This window comes from Oncorhynchus mykiss, chromosome 15 (genome assembly GCF_057628025.1).
Source record: "Oncorhynchus mykiss isolate SJ-2025 chromosome 15, ASM5762802v1, whole genome shotgun sequence".
In the NCBI taxonomy this organism is placed as follows: domain Eukaryota; kingdom Metazoa; phylum Chordata; class Actinopteri; order Salmoniformes; family Salmonidae; genus Oncorhynchus; species Oncorhynchus mykiss.
The window spans coordinates 22,584,492-22,605,388 of NC_143036.1; the positions used below are offsets into that span (position 1 = coordinate 22,584,492).

Genomic DNA, 20,897 nt, shown 5'->3' on the forward strand with positions numbered 1-20,897 from the left:
CCGTCAGCAGAGGTTGGTTCATCAACTCAACATTGGCCCCTTTGTGAGCGCAGAGCGTCTTGGCGACCATGCTAAATGCAGTGTTGTTGTTTTTCATTATAAGCATTATATCTTATTATATCTCCGCTGACCAGATGTCATAACGGATGACATGTTTGCTTCCCCGGGACATTTAGGCTGTATCATTTGGAACAGCAGGTGTAGGCTGTCATCGTTGATTTCGATGGTCAAACATACATTAGCCTATATAGTTCATTTGATTTTTTTTCGCTCACTGTATTTCCCGTTTTATAGTCTGGGATATTGCAGAATGGACAGTTGCTTTGCTGGAGAACGATGATTTATATTTCCATCTTTTATATGAATAAATGTGTTGATGGCTCAGTTTGAACAAAGACATTGTACTGGTTTGTCTGTGCAAGAATGCAAGAAAAGTTCACATTTTATGACAAAAAAGATTTCAAAATATTTCTAGAGGACACCATGATTCTAGAAGCCTAATTGGCTGACATCTCTAGAATTCAAATGAAATACTTTCAGGCAATAACACCACACCCATGCATTAATAACGGCGTTATTATACTGTTCTCACACGTATGTCACTGTTAACCCAGCCCTCTTCTGACCGGTGGGATTTGTCCCGTAGGCGCATGCCCAGTATGCGCTGTGTGTGACCACCAGTTCTCCATCTCCTCCACTATTCGGCCTGTATATGAGCGGATCACGAGAGAGAGCCGCATACGCTAATGTAGCCGACACAGAGGGTCTCATGGAGCTTGTCAAAGCGGCAGTGTTTTATTTGTCTTTTCGTTCACAATGCACTTTAGGATTTCAATAAGATGTATGTGTGTTTTGAGATAGTGACTTTTCTTCTCGCCTTCAACTTCTACGATTTGGTTCTTACTCAGGGTAAGTCTCCGCTTCGCTTTTCTTATTTCGCTAAACATTACATACAGTAATTGATATGCCTGTGTCTCTCTAAGTCCATTTTTTGTGCTCTTGGGGTCTGTACTTGATTCAAAACATGCAAGGTATACAATGATAAAGTTCGCTCAAGTGAGAGCAAATCCTTGTAGGCGACCCAAGTTTTCACTGCGCCGAGTTTTAACTTGTTGATTCACTTCTACAGTACGCATCCTGCAGTATGAGACCTGTGAGTAGCCAGCAACCGTTGTAGGCTAGACTGTTTTATGAACAGAACAGACCACACTTTGTGTTTTCTAACGGTACTTTGTATTGGGACGTTTAGGTGACATTTTTCTAGTGTTTCGGAGGGAATACAGTAATGACCCCCCCACATAGGTTTTTCCGTTGTGAACATGATATCCGTAGTTTTTCTTCACATTGTGTCACGCTGGTTTCTACCTCTCATTTCTGACACATTGTATCACGCAAATGGGGAGGGTCCCTTTACCGGTGATGGAACTGCTGCCAGCCATAGTTTGTAGACTATTATATTCTGGTCATGACATTACATCATTTAATACGTGTTATATTTGTTTCTCTTCGGTGCCTTAGAATAGCCTGTTGATTAGGCTATAGTAGATCCTATTAAGGGCACTAGCTAGATATTGTGTGATGTAAAATCTCAACGTTTTACTCATTAGGTAATAACATGGCTGAACATTTGACACCACGTGAATGAAAGTGTAGCCTAAATCAAATCAAATTGTGTATGTCACATGCTTCGTAAACAACAGGTGTAGACTATCAGTGAAATGCTTAGGCTGCTTATTGGCTCTGTACAACAATGCAGAGAGAAAAAACAAACATAGAAATATAATAACACGAGGAATAAAACTGCATAGGCTCCACAATGACTAACACGGGGTACCAGTACCGAGTCCTTTGATAACGATAAACGGCTAATCCTTCACACCGGTCAATTAGCAAATACAGTGTTTAGGCTATGTAGGCGAGACTTTTATTAGGGTTAGACAACTGCCCTTGACTTTGCTTTCTCATGCTAATGAATTTGGCAAAAGTGATTGTTTGTTGCGCACCCCCGTTTCAATATAACAACAATGTCTGAAGGCAACATTGTAGGCGTACCTTTCTTATCAATAGTCATTTGGCCACATCATTCATTGGTGCGGGATTCCTCAATCTTTACGGATGGGGTTAGGGTGGCAGCAGCAGCTATAAATTCGCATCTGCTATATGAGGACTTTGATGTTGTGAAAAGTGCTGTGTGTCCACATGCGCTCAGGATGTGGATTAGTTCGCGTAAATATCGCTCTAATCTGTCACACTGTGCATTGGACATGAAAGACGAGGCATCGTTTAGAACTGCAGTTAGGACCCACTTTAGCCAGCTGGCATTATGAACTGAAGAGAATAAATTAACCTACACATGGGCCGTTTTGTGAAAAGTTATACAATGTGATAGCGTAGTCCTCGCGCCTTGGGAACATCTGGGAAACGAATTTGGCCCCAATCGTGACCACTGCCGCAAGATAACGGTTTTCTCATTGTCCCACTCCCTCGGTTATTTCGTGTGAAAAATTCCCTGAATGTTTTTCTCCCCACTTAGCTAAAACTACCTCCCCCTTTCCTTTTTAGTTTATTTTCATGTATGGGCTATTCAGGCTAGTCCTCGAAGTAAGGCTGGTTTAGGAACATGAGACAGAATAGAATGGAAGACAGTCTTTGCGTCATCTGAAATGTGTGTCATTTCAAGCATGCATCGTTTTTTTGCATCATGTTGTGCCATGCTTTTACAGACAACAAATGTACTTATTGTTTTGTTCTAAGCAAATTCAAATAATAGGCAATAGTATAATAGGTATCGTCATTTTTATGCAAAGTTTTAAAAATGTGATTGTGTAGCCTACCAAAGCTATTAACTTGGCACGTGGTTATTGAAATAAATGAAATAATGGTATTTATTTTGATCTGACTCCAATAATTGTTCATTTAGGAGAGTAAAGAGCATGTTTGCAAGAACATTGGTTTACATTAATATCAATGTATATTATGTTTCAGATCTGAGACATAACTGAACAGTTTTCAGGTTATTAGATTAGGCTCTGTAAAGCATATGTACTTATGTTGACACAACATTGAAGTTGTTACATTAAGGGCCACCATAAATGTCAAGATTGTCAAGTTATACCTGAATGTGACTGGGGAACACCACATAGTCATGGTTCCATCTGACATAGGATCAGTACAGGACTCACTTGAAAGTTACACACTATTAAACTCCATATCCATTTGTATAGCAATAAGGCTGGTTTTGCATCTCATCAACAAAGGCCTATTATTTTTTATTTTACAAGTAGATTGGATTTTAAAGACCCTCCCACGCTCTTTGCCTAAAAGTGTGGCATTTCTCCCGAGGGAGGTGAGACCTTTGTTCATTTCAATGGGTCCAGAGCAGACTGTCTGACAGGCAGGCTCAGAGGGTGGCAGCAACAGAACTGGAACTTATGTAATAGAACAAGACGGGTTCCTCATTTGATCACTCGCCAAAAAAAGACTCAAGCTGATTCCATCCCCACTACCTCTCCTTCCCCCCAAAACACACACACACACACACACACACACACACACACACACACACACACACACACACACACACACACACACACACACACACACACACACACACACACACACACACACACACACACCTCTTCCCCCACCTCTTTTCCCTCTACCTGGACATATGTAGTTCATTATGTTTGTTCATACTCTTATCTGTCCAACCCCCCCCCCCCATCCTTCCACCTCAGATGCATGTTCCCCAGTGTGTGTGTAGTCAGTGGAGGGACAGGCCGGCTCTGTGTCCCTTTTGATTTTCCTAATTGAATATGAAAAGAGGGGCGGGACGAACTCCCTCCATCTGGAGGCTGGAATACAATCAGGGCCTCAACATCTGTTGCTCCACACAGACTGATGATGTTCAGGTGCTCCTCCAGGGGTTGGAAGAATGTGCAGCGCCCTACGTGAGCTGCACACCTGGAGCGCACATGGACCTGCTGGTCACACTGGCTATCTTTACGTAACCACAACCACAGACACATAGGTGTAGCACCTCCATGTGAGGGTAAAATAGTCCAAACGTTAGACACACTATGTATGATTATGTGTTATATGTAGATAATGTGGAGTCAGGCATGCACATTTTTTATAAGAAGTTGTTCCCAAACGATAGGTCAGGAGCACTTACTGTTGGATCTTGGCTGAATTATTTTGGGTTGTGGTGGGCCTTGTGGCTCAACACATTGATTGTGTTTGTTGAAATCCAGAATGTGGGTGGCTGACCCAAAAAAGTTGGTCATCAATCATGGTTAAACATTAAGGGACCACCATCCTATGGCCATGTTTGGAGAAAAATACTGAAAGGCCTATTGTTTACTTTTTGAAGATTGTAATGTGCCAGCAGCAGTGTAATTGATTATTGCTTTATTGCTTGTGTGTTGCTATGAGGTTCATAAATGGGAGTGTATTGGGGTTGATGAATTCAAACTGGACCCTGGTGTCGATCAATCCCGCATCCAATTTTAGCTCTGAGGCTACCCATCACCCGGTCTCTCTATTCCCTCTGGTTGTTTTATGAGTCCCTCAATCCTCACAGATGTCATTTAAAACAGCTGGAGGAAGATATTAGTGATGGCAAGAACTTTGTTTTAGATATCTAGCACTTCATTCATCATCATTTATCTCTTTAGAATATTGTGTGAAGAATTTTTTTGAAGATTCTTCAATGGAGCAGACTTTTATAGATGCAAGACACAATTTATGGCCTTTGATGTTTTCACACCCCGAGTACATTCTCTTCTTTAGCTGGTTTCTTATGGATCTTGCGTGATGGAGGGACACAGATTTTTGTCAAATAATTTGCCAGCCCAGCATGTGTTAAAAACACACTTTCATGTTTTTATTTGATAGTTGTTGGTCGATTTTCCTGTCTAGTTACTCTGGTAAAGACACTTCAATGAGGGAATCAAATAAACTCATTTGAGCACAAGTCAGTTGAATAAATACAAGTTATCTATCAACCATTGATTAAAGAGACTTTGGTCTCCATGGATGAGGGGTTATGATGACAATATTAATATTCTCTATTCATTCACTTGTTGATTTGAATAATTACTCAGGAATTTGCTTCTCCTGGTCATATAGTCTATTATACACTCATACACTGAACATAAATATGAACACAACATGTAAAGTGTTGGTCCCATGTTTCATGAGCTGAAATGAAAGATCCAAGACATTATCCTGACGCACAAAAACCTTATTTATCACACATTTTGTGCACAAATTAATTTACATCCCTGTTAGTGAGCATTTCTTCTTTGCCAAGATAATCCATCCACCTGACAGGTGTGACAAACCAAGAATCTGATCAAACAGCATGATCATTACACTGGTACACCTTGTGTTGGGGACAATAAATGGCCACTCCAAAATTAGACATTTTGTCACACAACACAATGCCACAGACATCTCAAGTTTTGAGGGAGCGCGCAATCGGCATGCTAACTGCAAGAATGTCCAGCAGAGCTGTTGCAAGAGAATTGAATGTTAATTTCTCCTCCATAAGCCGCCTCCAATGTCGTTTTAGAGTATTTGGCAGTATGTCCAACCGCCTCACAACCGCAGACCACTTGTATGGCATCGTGTGGGCGAGCGGTGTGCTGATGTCAACGTTGTGAACAGAGTACCCCATGGTGACGGTGGGGTTATGGTATTAGCAGGCATAAGCTACGGACAACGAACACAATTGCATTTTATCGATGGCAATTCGTGTGCACATAGATACTGTGGCGAGATCCTGAGGCCCATTGTGAGGCCTAGAGATGCATATCTGCATTCCCAGTCATGTGAAATCCATAGATCATATTTTCATATAGTGCTACATACATTATATTTTCATATGTGCAGACATATATTTTCATGTAGTGCAGACATATATTTTCATGTAGTGCGTACATATACAGTATTTTCATATAGTGCAGACACATATTTTCATGTAGGGCATACATATATTTTCATATAGTGCATACATATATTTCATATAGTGCATACATATATTTAATATAGTGCATACATATATTTCATATAGTGCAGACATATATTTTCATATAGTGCATACATATATTTTCATATAGTGCATACATATATTTCATATAGTGCATACATATATTTAATATAGTGCATACATATATTTCATATAGTGCAGGCATATATTTCATATAGTGCAGACATATGTTTTCATATAGTGCAGACATATATTTCATATAGTGCAGACATATGTTTTCATATAGTGCATACATATATTTCATATAGTGCATACATATATTTAATATAGTGCATACATATATTTAATATAGTGCAGACATATATTTTCATGTAGTGCGTACATATACAGTATTTTCATATAGTGCAGACACATATTTTCATGTAGGGCATACATATATTTTCATATAGTGCATACATATATTTCATATAGTGCATACATATATTTAATATAGTGCATACATATATTTCATATAGTGCATACATATATTTAATATAGTGCATACATATATTTCATATAGTGCAGACATATATTTTCATATAGTGCATACATATATTTTCATATAGTGCATACATATATTTAATATAGTGCATACATATATTTAATATAGTGCATACATATATTTCATATAGTGCAGACATATATTTTCATATAGTGCAGACATATATTTTCATATAGTGCATACATATATTTTCATATAGTGCATACATATATTTCATATAGTGCATACATATATTTAATATAGTGCATACATATATTTCATATAGTGCAGGCATATATTTCATATAGTGCAGACATATGTTTTCATATAGTGCAGACATATATTTTCATATAGTGCATACACATATTTTCATATAGTGCATACATATATTTTCATATAGTGCAGACATATATTTCATATAGTGCAGACATATATTTCATATAGTGCATACATATATTTCATATAGTGCAGGCATATATTTCATATAGTGCAGACATATGTTTTCATATAGTGCAGACATATATTTTCATATAGTGCATACATATATTTTCATATAGTGCATACATATATTTTCATAGAGTGCAGACATATATTTCATATAGTGCAGACATATATTTCATATAGTGCAGACATATATTTCATATAGTGCAGACATATGTTATCATATAGTGCCGACATATATTTTCATATAGTGCAGACATATATTCCATATAGTGCAGACATATATTTCATATAGTGCAGACATATGTTTTCATATAGTGCCGACATATATTTTCATATAGTGCAGACATATGTTTTCATATAGTGCCAACATATATTTCATATAGTGCAGACATATGTTTTCATATAGTGCCGACATATATTTTCATATAGTGCAGACATATATTTCATATAGTGCAGACATATGTTTTCATATAGTGCCGACATATATTTTCATATAGTGCAGACATATGTTTTCATATAGTGCCAACATATATTTTCATATAGTGCAGACATATATTTCATATAGTGCAGACATATGTTTTCATATAGTGCAGACATATATTTCATATAGTGCAGACATATGTTTTCATATAGTGCCAACATATATTTTCATATAGTGCAGACATATATTTCATATAGTGCAGACATATGTTTTCATATAGTGCATACATATATTTCATATAGTGCAGACATATATTTCATATAGTGCAGACATATGTTTTCATATAGTGCCGACATATATTTTCATATAGTGCAGACATATATTTTCATATAGTGCAGACATATATTTTCATATAGTGCAGACATATATTTCATATAGTGCAGACATATATTTCATATAGTGCAGACATATATTTTCATATAGTGCAGACATATACGGAGCATATCAAACGTTAGGAACACCTTCCTAATATTTCATATACAGATGTGGTCCAATATATTGGCTGCCTTGCACTTTACAATGGAGTGCAATGGAGCAGAACGTGTTTTTCTTCTTCCTCAAAACGGGTTAATGGCTTTTTTACCCTGGTGGTACCTGCAACTTACAACAAGTAGGATCAATTACACTTGCAGAGAATCACTTGCCTCCAACTTAATTCATTAGAATTTAGAATAATTTAGTCCAGGCCATGTTTTGACTTTGAAGTGAAAAATGTCAATTTCAGTTTAGATTATCATTTTTTGGGTCCTGTGCATCAAATAAAATAAATACACGTGTTAACACCAAAGGTTTTTTCAATTTCAACTTATTTTTGAATAAATAGTGACTCGTACATGGGTGCCATTATATTTGACTGCATCTGTAGTACAAAGGCCTACACATCTTTTTAGTGAATCAGGAAACAGAAAGAGTTTTGGTGCGAGGAAACGTCTGTGTCTCTAGTCTCTCCCACATTTCTTCACAACACACTGATCCCTTAATGCCTCCCTGCTTATGTCAGATCGCAATGTATTAATGCACAGGAAGTCACCTTTGACCCAGAGGCATTAAACTCTCCCCTAGAGGGTTCAGGCTGCCAGAGAGGAATGCGGGAGCAGCCCAAACATCAGACAAGAATCCATGACTATTCACCATTGTGTTTGTGTATGTTTATAGCCCCGATGGTGAGAAGAGGACATCCTAGGCTGAGTTCTGAAACACAATAGGAGAGAATATGAGATTAGAAAGTTCATTTTAGTCTGCTATATTATTGACATTTTCGTCTCTGAAATCGAGAGGTTTGATATTGTTTAAGTTGTTTAGAGAGAAAGGACACAGAGCGAAAGACAAAGCAACCTCCACAAGAGCATCCGCACAGGAAGCGGACTGGCAGGAACCGCTTTTTTTTTGGGGGGGGGGGGGGGGGGGGGCACATTGATATTCCACACTTCATCAGCGGCTATACGCTTCAGCCAGGGCTAGCGCTGCTGCTATTTCCAGCTTTGTTTGTTATAGCATAAATACCCCTCCATTTTATCCCTACTCTCTCCTTTGAAGACCGCCTTGTGTTTTGTGGCAAAATACGGGAAGCGGCTTTCGTCGGACCGTAGGACGGCAGTGAGCAGAAAATACAGCCGTCCCAGGCCGGCCCGCATCAACACACACTCTAACGGCAGGTAGCCTAGCGGTTAAGAGCATTGTGACAGTAACTAAAAGGTCGCTGGTTTGAATCCCCGAGCTGACTACGTGAAAAATCTGCCGATGTGCCATTGAGCAAGGCACTTAACCCTAATTGCTCCTGTAGGTGGCAGAGTGTCATCTAAATGACTAAAATGTCAAATGTATAACTGTTAAAGCCTGAAGCTGCTTTGTCAAATCTCAGAGCCTGTATTCGCAGTGTCTCAGAGTAGGAGTGCTGATCTAGGATCAGGTCCCCGATGCCTCATTCATTGGTATCTAAAAGGCAAAACTGACCTAGATCAGCACTCCTACTCAGAAACACTTTGTGAATACGGGCCCAGATATCCAGTAAGCTAAGCAGAGAAAACAGCTGAATGAAGCAGCTGAACCAACCAAGGCCTCGGCCAGCCCACTAGGTAAAGACAGACACAACACAACACTGGCCTGTCTCTGTCTGCTGCTGGTGCCAAGACTGCAGGATCAAACCGATCTGTGGTGTGGACAGAGGGATTTACTCCAACCACACAGGGCCAGATAGCTACTGAACTCACCCACGCAGTTACTACAGAGGCTTGGGTGAGCACCCGAGCCACAGACATGTAGCACAGAGTTTGGCAAACACTGTTTCAGATGTTGACACCTTAAGACAAGAATTTCAATTAGATTGTTATTGTCATGGAGTTATGGAAGACAGTTTGCTGAACTCTAGCTACAGCCTGGGCGAGGTTAGTTAATGTAGCTGTAGCCAGTCATAATGGCTTAAAGATGGCCGTCCCACATTGCGTGTCTGTCAGCGTTTTAGTTGACATATTTTACATTTCAGACAAATGTTGTGCAATAGTGTTAAAATGACTCAGCGGTTTGTAGCTTTCTCAGAGCTGACACTGAGATATTGTAGTGGCGTTTTTTCCCCAGCTCTGAGCTATTGTAGTGGCGTTTCTCCCCAGCTCTGAGCTATTGTAGTGGCGTTTTTTCCCCAGCTCTGAGCTACTGTAGTGGCGTTTTTCCCCAGCTCTGAGCTATTGTAGTGGCGTTTTTCCCTCCTTACCCTCTCCTCTGTCCTCTCTTCTCTTCTCTTCCTTCCATGCCTTTGTTATTAGCCGCCAGTCTGTGCATTGTATAGTTGGAAAGTCAGACTGCATCTGCTGTGAGTGCTAAGTCTTGTGATCTTTCAGGCCAGTCATACGGTACATGTCCCTTTGTATATGCGTAGCGGGGCAGGAAATGGGACGGGTACGTCTTGGCAGATGTCTCCGTCCCGCCGATGAAAGCGGCGCGTCTGACGTGATTGATTCCCGCTCTCGAGTCGCGAGGAGAAGTAAGGGGCATCACACTGGGAGAAGAAGAGGGTGCTTTTGAGGTGGGCAGTGTGTCCCCCTCATGAATGTGCGTGCACACACTGACAGATGGGGTTGTAGGAGAGACTGCACACACTTCTCTCACTGTATTTCTCTCTCTCTCTCTCTCTCTCTCTCTCTCTCTCTCTCTCTCACACACACACACACACACACACACACACACACACACACACACACACACACACACACACACTGCCTGCCTGCCTGCATGGCCAGAAAGTATGTTTTCTCTTGAGTGCCGGTGGAAGGGTTCACTCATTCTTCAGGCCTTCACAGCAAACACGACCCCCTAGCCCCACTAAACCAGCCACAACATAGAGTGATGTGTCTGTCACCCATCTACCTCAGATGACCAACCCTTAAAAGCCCTTTCAGTAGTCACCACCTCCATTGTGTTTGTGTAACCCCTCGGTGAGGGACCATGTGTGTTCTCTCTGTCCCCCTGACAGTATGGATGGATTACCCACCACACCAGGCCCCATTCCGACTCATCCGTTATCTCCTGGAGTTGAAGATAGCTGTGTGTGTTGTGACTTCCCTCACACTGTGCTCTCCTCTCCCCCATACAGTGCAGTCCATTCTCAGAGCTGACTACATACATACCCTACAGGCTGTTCTGGCTGAGGAAACACTCTGACACCAATACAGGCACTGGAAAGTGTTGGGAAAACATGCTCTACTCTACTCTACTATGCTCTGCTCTACTGTCCTGTTCGGGCCTGTCTTGTCCTGTCCTGTTACTGTACATTATATACTGTGTGTCCTCGTGGTGTCTGTCTGTCTCTCTGTCAGTCTGTCTCTAGGCCTACTATGCTCATTAGCAGCTCCTGGGGCCTCTGACTCCCAGCTCTGTGTATTGCTGATGAGCTCTCCCCACTCCGCACAGCCAGAGCCTGTCATTGTCTATTAAAGGGCTCGCAGCGGGGCTCGACGTGCCTCACTGGCCAATTCATTCCTCCTCCTCCGACCTCCATATATTGTACAACCTCATCGCACCATGCCACCATCCACTGCTGGCCCATTCATCCCAATAGAAACATAAAGATAACAATGTCAACAACAAAACAAGATAAAAACACAACAATTCACGAAAAGTGCACAACTAGTGCTGTTGCCATGGCTTTTATCAACTGTCTGCCCTTGGCAACGGGTAATTTGTTTGGCCTCTCTCCGGGGCGAGGAGCACAAAGAGGGGCAGGCGAACAGCCGTACGGACACAGACGGGTGAGGAGGAGGGCTGGAGGCCGAATGGTCCACTGGCCGCGCCAATTGTGTCATTAAAATGGCAGCTCGTTAAGAGAGGGGAGCGCGGACTTGCGGTCACCACAATGCAGGCTGCTACAGGGCTACTTGGGTTGGGTCGGCTGAAGCTCGGCTCTCTCCCCCTGGTGAGTGCTCCTAGGCTTGCTAGCGGTTGGTGACTAACGCTAACTCACTTTAATGAAGGATGACTGAGGCTGACGTGTTCCACACGCCCTGTCCAGTCCAACCTGCGTCCCTCCTCTCTCCTCCTACATAGCTAGCTGGTATCTCCTCCCTTATTTCTTCTCCTCTCTCCCCTGCCCAGAAAGGTTTGCCATGTTAACGCTTTACTCTTCTAGCAACTGGCCTATATGTTTAGGGCTACATTGAAATGTTTCTTACAGAAGATATATTAAATGCATAACCATGGTAGCAATTGAAAGGGAACAGTTCGGAGATTATGGGGAAATGATTAGACCAAAGTAGAGGACATAGCAGTTCACCTGGCACAAGACTGAAACCAAACATTACACGGTTGATTTTATGTGTATTTTACATTTACTGTACTTTTCACAGCATTTGTTGAGAACAAAATCTCAAAATACACTGGATACATTCAGTAACATGATAACAGTATTCCTGGAAAATGTGGGGTAGGTTCAACATAAGGCAAATAAAATGACAAGGGTTTGAGTGAGAGGACTAACTGGAGTCTCCAAGTGGTCACACACATCTCCAAAGTGTGCTCAGTTCTCAAGTCATTTCAATGCACTCATTTGAAAGGTTGTCCTATTACCAACATGACTAGCTAAGTTATAAACTACAATGTTACAGTAATAGGCTTTCACAGGGCCAGTCAGAGAAACAGATGGTCATTTTGGTGAGCATAGAAAGGAGTCGTGAGTGCATTCAGGTGCGTGTTCCACAGTGAATTCTCTTCACAATAAACAAACATAGGCTCATTCTGTTCAGAACAGCCCAGGGTATGACGTCATGTCATCTTGTAACTGTACATCAAACATAGTGATCATAAATGTTGACACTGTATATGACGTGAGTTTTATGACATGGGTGTTTGGCTTGCTTGTATGACATTAAAGCGGTATTTATTATAATCCTCAACGTCTCATCTTTCAAAATACAATTTTCAAAATACAATCTTAATTTACAACATTTCCCTTAGTCGTACAACAAAACATTAGCAAAAGTGGCCCAATTAGCGAGAGGGATGGGGGCAACTTCTTGTCACACGCGGTTCTCAAGTTTAGGATGTCTGTCAGTCAAAATCCACACAGAGCTGTGAAGGAGTGAGTGAGCTCTTGCGTCATGTATAGGATGTCACTGTACAGGCTCTGCGTTCCAATTTAGGCGCTTATCAGTGCCCAAATCTGCAATTTTCAACTCGTATTCGGGTAAGAATGTATTAATGACACCCCCACCCTGTCCTCTTGTCTATGGTGGAGTGGCATGTCTCTGGCTATGTGTCAGTTGAGGCAAAGAGAGTAACAGAACAGTCACTACCGTGGTGATACTGTACTCCTCCACTGTCTCTCCTCTCCTCTACTGGACAGGGGAAGACAGAGTCACAGACACACAGAGCCAGGATGCCGAGGCCTGCTCTTCCTCACCACGACACTGCATCGGTCATGGCATGAATGGAATCCAGAGGCTGTTGTGGCGCCTCCCTCTGGGTGGAAGCCACGGAGCCACGGGGTTCCACGGCCCCATATTGTAAACTGTCCCTACTCCCTCCCTCTGTCTGGTTCTCATTCCCGTTTGATCAGTTTTGCCGAGGCTGTCAAGTGCCGACCCTTTTAAGTTTTTGGCCTTAATTTCTGCCAGAGTTCAATTTTTCTCTCTGTCTCTCGCTCTGTCGCTGCCTCTGACTCCCTCACTTCAAATATCTGAACATCAAATGCTGCCTCTTCACGTAACTCACACAAGAGATGAGAGCCGGGCCAACGTGTTCCTTCCTTTCGTTGCAAACAACTTTGCTGTGTGAAGTAGTTTGGGGAGCAGGGCATGAGGAGTCCAGAGGGGCTGGTCTGTGGGGCGGCTGGTGGGTTGAGTTAGCGTGGGAGGGGGGCATTAAAAGGGTTGGGGTGGGAGTGTGTACTGAGAGAGAGAGGTTGTGGGGGGGGGGGGGGGGGGGGCTTGAAGAGGGGAATTCCTTTCATGTGGCTTGTGGGTGGGATTATTACTATTCCTCTGAAAACAGGGACACAGTAGCAGGGCTAGCTCAAAGTGCTAGCATATGTTACTGGGTTTCAAGAAAAGGAGAGAGGGATGGAGAGAGGTTGAGAGAGAGGGAGATAAAGAGTCAGAGAAAGAGAGAGTGAGTCAGCACCCGGAGACGCCTAGCTCTCTGACTCACTAAAAGGGGCCTTGTGGTTGTGAGTGGCTGGAGAGAAGACAGAGACCCTTTCCAAGTCCCTGCCTACCTCTAATGACAGACCATCTCTGTCCAAGACAACTGCATCGCCAATCCACTTTACTGCACTCACTCACGCTCTGTAGTTCTATATATAGGTCACATGACATGTTGACATGTCTTTTCTGTTAAGAGAAAAGGTGAGTCAGTTCCTGCTACATAGTTAACCAACATGATTCAGGCCGGGGCAAGGTTTGTTTGTGGTGTCACTGGTGTTGCTTGCCGCTATTCTGTTAGCTCCCCTCGTATGACCCATGTCTTCCTCTCTGGTGTGTTAGTCACGCTGCTTCTCTCTGTTTACTCCCAGGCCTTTATAGCCTCCTAATGAATGTGGTGTCATTAGAAGCCAATGGAAACCATCGTAGCAATATGACAACAGCTTTTGTTTAGCGTGGGCTGTCAGACAGGAAGGCTCTCTCACCTCAGAACAACAACAATGTGACAGGTGAAATTGTAGCGGTGCGCAGAGAGAACGCTAAGGGGTGTCACACTGATGCGCATAGACACACACACACACACACACACAAACTCTCTCTTTCTCACACACACACACAGACACACACACACACACACACACACACACACACACACACACACACACACACACACACACACACACACACACACACACACACACACACACACACACACACACACATACTTTAAAGGCTACTACTGGGGGTCAAGCCAGAGAGATCTGTGTCTCATTACAAAGACAACTAGGATGGTTCTGGTTTCCATCAGACCGAACCCAGACCAGGACCCTACCCAGACCAGACCCACTCGGATACATCACAGACGGTCAACGATGCAGCACTTAGACCCTAAAACACTTTCATCTCCACCACTGCGTTTGTTGTTCCTCCTTTAGCGTGTCACCGATACGAGATCGACATTAAGAAGACAAGAGTAAGGAAAAGAAAACAGAATCAAGTTGATGAAAGGATTGAGCCTGGATCAGACATAAATGGAAGGGGAGGAAGAGAGGAGGAGACGAAGACCATGTCTGGGCCGAGATGAAAGACAAAAAGCTGGAGAGAGAGAATTCTGATAATTATGACATTTCCTCAAGGAGCATAAACAGATTCTAATATGTTTCTGGAAGAGACCTTTTCCTCTTGTTGTGATTATTATTCGGAAGGCTAGAAGTCTGGCTTGAGCATGTGTGTGAGTTTCCTCTATCCAGTCTTCTCTCTCTCCACCCGCTCTCCTCTCTGTCTCTCCACCTTCTCTCTCTCTCTCTCTCTCTCTCTCTCCATCCCCTCTATTTCTCTCTCCATCCCCTCTTCTCTATTTCTCTGGGTCCCATTAAGCCCGATGATCTGTCTGCTATATGTCCTCAGGTCATGGAATTGAGGTTATTCACTTTCATTTAAGACCACAAACGTCTCTTCTGACAGTTTTATTCCATTTACCAGAAGAAAACGTTCATTGACCTATCATGTAAACTTTTTTTTGTTTTTTTGTATGGAACTGAATATTGTGTATGTTTCCAGTCTTGAGCATCTTAAGATGTCCTGACAAAAATGATGCGGTAAAATGCATTGTATCATCTTCATTGTTAGGCCATTGATGTGTTTGCGTTGGTTACGTTGGGGCAGAATGTCTTGGTTAAGCAGAGACCAAAGCTTTCTCAAGAATACACACTTGTTGCTCTGAAAGGGTAGATAATAAGAGCTTACTCCAGATCTGTTTAGTCTGCAGACATTGTTGACCAGACGCACAAAGGATGAAATAGGTGTATTGAGACAAACACATAAGCTCAGCTGTAATACCATTATCAATCAATCGCTCCAGCCCCAAAGCAGAACTGTGTTTTTAAGCCACTGTGAATCCGTTATATTTATGGGTGGATTTCAAGGTGCCGCCCGCCTGGAAAGTCTCTCCGGGTTTGCCAGGGCTTAAGACAAAACAAGCTGGGGAGTGAGTGAGTGCTACTGTATCAAAGCAAAGACTTTCTCTGCAAAGACTAACTCCTCCGTGTCTGTCTGTTTCTCCTCCACAGATTCGTCCTGCTGCCACCATGCTGCGGAACTCACACCATGTAGGGAAGCATGCGATCAGGTAAGGGAGGCCACAGACTGAACACACACACACACACAGTTTAAAGTAGAGCACAAGAGTGAGAGAACTTTAGCCCCAGCACAATGGTCTCCGTATTATTTGTAGCTCATAAATAATGACTATTTGATGAAGAGCACTGAAATGTATTTTTTTCTCTGTCCTTTGAAGTGTAGCGATGAGCGCTAGAATAACAATTCTGCCTGTCTCCCATTTGAGTTAGGAGCAGGTGAGGGGTCTATCTTCTTTTGTTCCTCTTATGCCCTCTCTCGCTCTCTAGCTCTCTCTCTCTCTCTCGCTCTCGCGCTCTTCAGATGTAAGATCTTAATTTGATCACTCTATTGTTTCCGAGAATGTTCCTGCACAGCAGGTAATGCAAACTTTAGAAAACGCTGAAAAACTCAAATACACTACAAGTTTGCATTTCCTCTTTGAAATGTTAGACTTGATTTGCCCGAACAAAAAAGGTATCGATCCCTACAAAAATGTCCATGAATTATAATCCACATAATAATTCACATTTCCCGTTGCTGCAGGATTATTTTCCTGCTGTAGCAAACTATCTCAAATTAAGATCCTACATCTGTATCTCTGCATCTTATTCTTATTTATTGTAGTGAAGGAATCTGCCAAAGCAGTGCACAATTTCATGGATCCTTGCCTTCTGTGTCTCACTAAGACATGAAAGAGACATCTGAAAGGCTTTTTATTTTTTATGGAACCGAAAAAGGGCAGACCCCTAGCCCATTTCAGTAGGCTATTACTGATGGCGTACCACCAGCACCACTCTCCCCCTCCCCTTTACAGAGAGAGAGAGACTCATTGATGCTGTAGTGTTGAACCACGCTCAGCAAGGTCGCCCTGTCCCCAGCACTGCACCTGCCACTGAGGGGGGGAGATCCAAATTATAGAGGGGGGAGAGAAAGTAAGAGAGTGACAGACAGAGAGAGAAAGAAGGGGGAGAGGGCAGAGATATAATGTCCGTCTTGTTCGCGTCCCTGCAAGCGGCTGTGTTTCTGCAGAGAAAGTGTTTTTTTTCAGGGGTGTGCCACAGGGCTCCGTGTAAACAGTGTTCCATTTCTTCTTAGGGGATGACTACCTCTTTGATGAGGGGAGGCCTTCAGTCTCTGAAAGGACAAGGTCATTCCTCTTTGGATGTTTCAGTCTGGCACCCCACATTTATTTATCTTTCAAAGTTGGACTGAGAAAGAGAGAGAAGTTTTATATACTGAACAAAAATATAATATAAATATAAATGCAACGATTTGAAAGTTTTTACTGAGTTACAGTTTATATAAGGAAATCAGTCAATTGAAATAAATTCATTAGGCTCTAATCTATGGATTTCAAATGACTGGGAATACAGATATGTATTTTTCCATGTGTTTGATGCCATTCCATTTACGCCGTTTCAGCCATTATTATGAGCCATTCTCCCCTCAGCAGCCTCCTGTGCTCAGCAAACCACTCGCCTACACGACGCCACTTGGTCTGCGGTTGTGAGGCCGGTTGGACACTGCCAAATTCTCTAAAACGATGTTGGAGGCGGCTTATGGTAGAGAAATGAACATTATATTTTCTGGCAACAGCTCTGGTGGACATTCCTGCAGTCACCATGCCATTTGTACGCTTCCTCAAAACTTGAGACATCTGTGGCATTGTGTTGTGTGACAAAACTGCACAATTTAGTGTGGCCTTTTATTATCCCCAGCACAAGGTGCACCTGTGTAATGATCATGCTGTTTAATCAGCTTCTTCATATGCCACACCTTTCAGGTGGATGGATTATCTTGGCAATGGAAAAATGCTCACTAACAGGGATGTAAACAAATTTGTGCACAAAATTTGAGCGAAATACGTTTTTTCGTGCATATGGAACATTTCTGGGTTCTTTTATTTCAGCTCATGAAACATGGGACCAACACTTTACATGTTGCGTTTATATTTTTGTTCAGTGTAAAAAAGGTGCTATCTACGTAGAACCTAAAAGTGTTCTTCGCCTGTCTACATAGGAGAACCCCTTGAATAACCCTTGTTGGTTCCAGGTGAATAACCCTTTTTGGTTCCAGGTAGAACCCCTTTGAGTTCCATTTAGAACCCTGTCCACAGAGGGTCCTACATGGAGCCCAAAAGAGTTCTACCTGGATCCAAAAAGGGTTCTACCTTGAGCCAAAAAGGCTTCTCCTATGGGGACAGACGAATAACCTGTTTGGAACCCTTTTTTCTAAGAGTGTAGGTTGTACGTTTCCATGGCCCAAATTAACCACGTCTTTGTAGTGTTCTGCAGATGTATTTTATTAACGGCCAAGAACTCACCGCTCGACAGCTGCTTTCGAAGGTACAGATCTTGGGAATGTTCCAACTGTAAGAAGATTACCGTCCCTCAGTCCCCAGCGTATACCTCAATGTATTTCACCTCACAAATAAAGAATGTGTTATTCGTTTCAGGTGATTCATTCCATGTGCACTTAATGTTCTGGATAGAATGTTGAGTAATGAGGATAAACAGTGAGAATGCATGAACAGAAAGCAGAACAAGCCAACTTTATCACCCTGGTTAGAATAAAACAATAGCAGATCTCGGTGGTGTAGATGTCAGTATCACAGACGAGTCAAAAGGAAGATGCCGTTCAACAGTTGGGGGCTGAACTCTTTAGTGTAGAAATACTCTACTACTACTGCACTCTTTACAACATATTACTCAGATATTACACAATCACTTCTCACGCTGAATCCAACTGTGGGCTTTTTTTGTGTGAAGTTAAACAACGAAGGAGTGAAGGAGACCAACCAAAAACAACATCAACTCCCAACTCCCATCATGTGTTTAGTCTTTTAGATTGCTCTGACTAAGTGGCTATGAATCTTCCAAAGTTAATTTCATGACTGTGCACTAAGCCAGAGAGTGTTGGCAGGCGCAGGATTCTCCCAGACCGTGTGGGAGTCAACCAACAGCTCCTCACCCTGCGTTGATAAGGCCACAGTTGGCAGCTGTCATTGGCCCTGCCATGTTTGTTTTATGTCGCAGGGTCACACGACCTAGAGAGCCACGCCTGAGTGTGAATAGAGTTAAGATGAACTCTTCTGTCATTTGGGGACGATTTCTACTTTTCTCAGGCAAACGTTAGTCTTGTTAATTGAGTGGTAAGTGTAAGCATACCAAATGGCTGTTGTTGTTACGATACTGTTGTTACATGAGAATTTCATTATACAAAACTTGTTTACATAGATTAGAGGTGTCAGGGGGGGGGGGGGGGTAGATCAGATGTAATATTGCAGATATATTGTGATTTCCATAAATGTAATTGTCCGCATCATTTCCAATCCCCCTTATATTTTTTGTAAATATATATATATATATATATATATATATATATATATATATATATATATATATATATATATATATATATATATATATATATTCCTTTATTATTTTTTGATTTCTATTTGCCATATATTTTTCAACTGTGCTGTGATGTTTCACAAAAGTTCTGAACCTTTCTTTTCTCATAGATTCTACACATTGTCAATTAAAGATAAATATTTTTGCTAAGAGTATTATTATATTATTGATCGATTGACAATCATTTTTTTTATCACCCAGCAGTGCTATCTGCAGGGTTAGCTCCAGGTAAATGTTGCAATTCTTCATCCATTCCTGAACCTGCTACATATGGACAGTACCAAAACAAACCATCTAATGATTTTGTCTCTTCGCAGCAAAATCTGCAGAGCTATCCCCCATATTTATAATATTGTAGTGGTTGCAAGAATGTTGTATCATTTAAATTGAAAAACTCTACGTTATGAATCCAGCGTTGTTTTGTGTATCAGTTCATAAACCATGTGCCATGGAATTGTAAATGATTGAAAATCTCTTCCCAACTATTTAGCTATCTATATTGCAAATGTATGGATATTGTTCTTGGTGAAAACATGTTTTGAATTCATTATAACACACTGGTTTTCTGTTTCCAGCTCGCCACCATAAAAAGTGAATCTCGTTTGAAGCACCTACTACAGCGATTACCAAGCTACTGCCCTGAGTCTATGGTAAGTGCCGATTTCTGGTCTACAAATAGTCTTCGGTCAAATGCGTCTGTAATAAAGTTGGCTATGAAATCTTTCATTCTGACAGAGGAAATGTATCGGTGGCCGTGGTAAAGCTTATACGCATTAATCACAAGTCTATTGCACCGGGTTTGGCTACAAGTAGAAAAGAAGTATCAAAAAGCGGAGCTTGAAACCAGGCTTAACACTCCTCACCCACCAACGTAATTACAAACCCTAATGTTTTTGATCTGCACGAAACAGCCAATTAGGAACCAGTCTGTCATTAGCTAGAGGTAAATACTTTATCTTATTTGAACACATGTCTTGCACTCATTTGCTAAAATGGATTAGATGTTTGGATTTTGGAAACGATTTCACCGGCATGTTAGCACTGAAGTTCCATGGTTCCTTTCGCTCTCAGACCCCGCAAAACATCTCAAAGCTGTTCTAAGGGATTCTTGGCTCTGTGAGGTGTAATAGAAGATGTACTAAAATTCGCCCCCTGTCGTCCTTCATGTTCTGAAACTTTCTTGGGTTTCCCTTCATCACAAATCATGTTTATACTTCATGTAAATATATAATGTCTCTCCGTCGGCCTCGCAAATTATAGTGATGCCTCCTGACAAGCGGCTCCTCTCTTCGCGAGCCAGCTG

At 41.9% G+C, this 20,897-nt stretch overlaps 1 protein-coding gene across 1 annotated transcript in view; it reads left to right on the plus strand.

Annotated features, from left to right (window-relative positions):
* The first annotated feature begins 592 nt into the window (after positions 1–592).
* Positions 593–20,897, plus strand: part of LOC110489805 (reversion-inducing cysteine-rich protein with Kazal motifs) — a 57,289-nt gene continuing 36,984 nt past the window's right edge. The window contains exons 1-3 of the mRNA XM_036944063.2: positions 593–909; positions 16,133–16,191; positions 20,170–20,244. Coding sequence (XP_036799958.1) covers positions 840–909; positions 16,133–16,191; positions 20,170–20,244 — 204 coding nt within the window. The 5' untranslated portion in view covers positions 593–839. The remainder of the gene's footprint in view (positions 910–16,132; positions 16,192–20,169; positions 20,245–20,897) is intronic.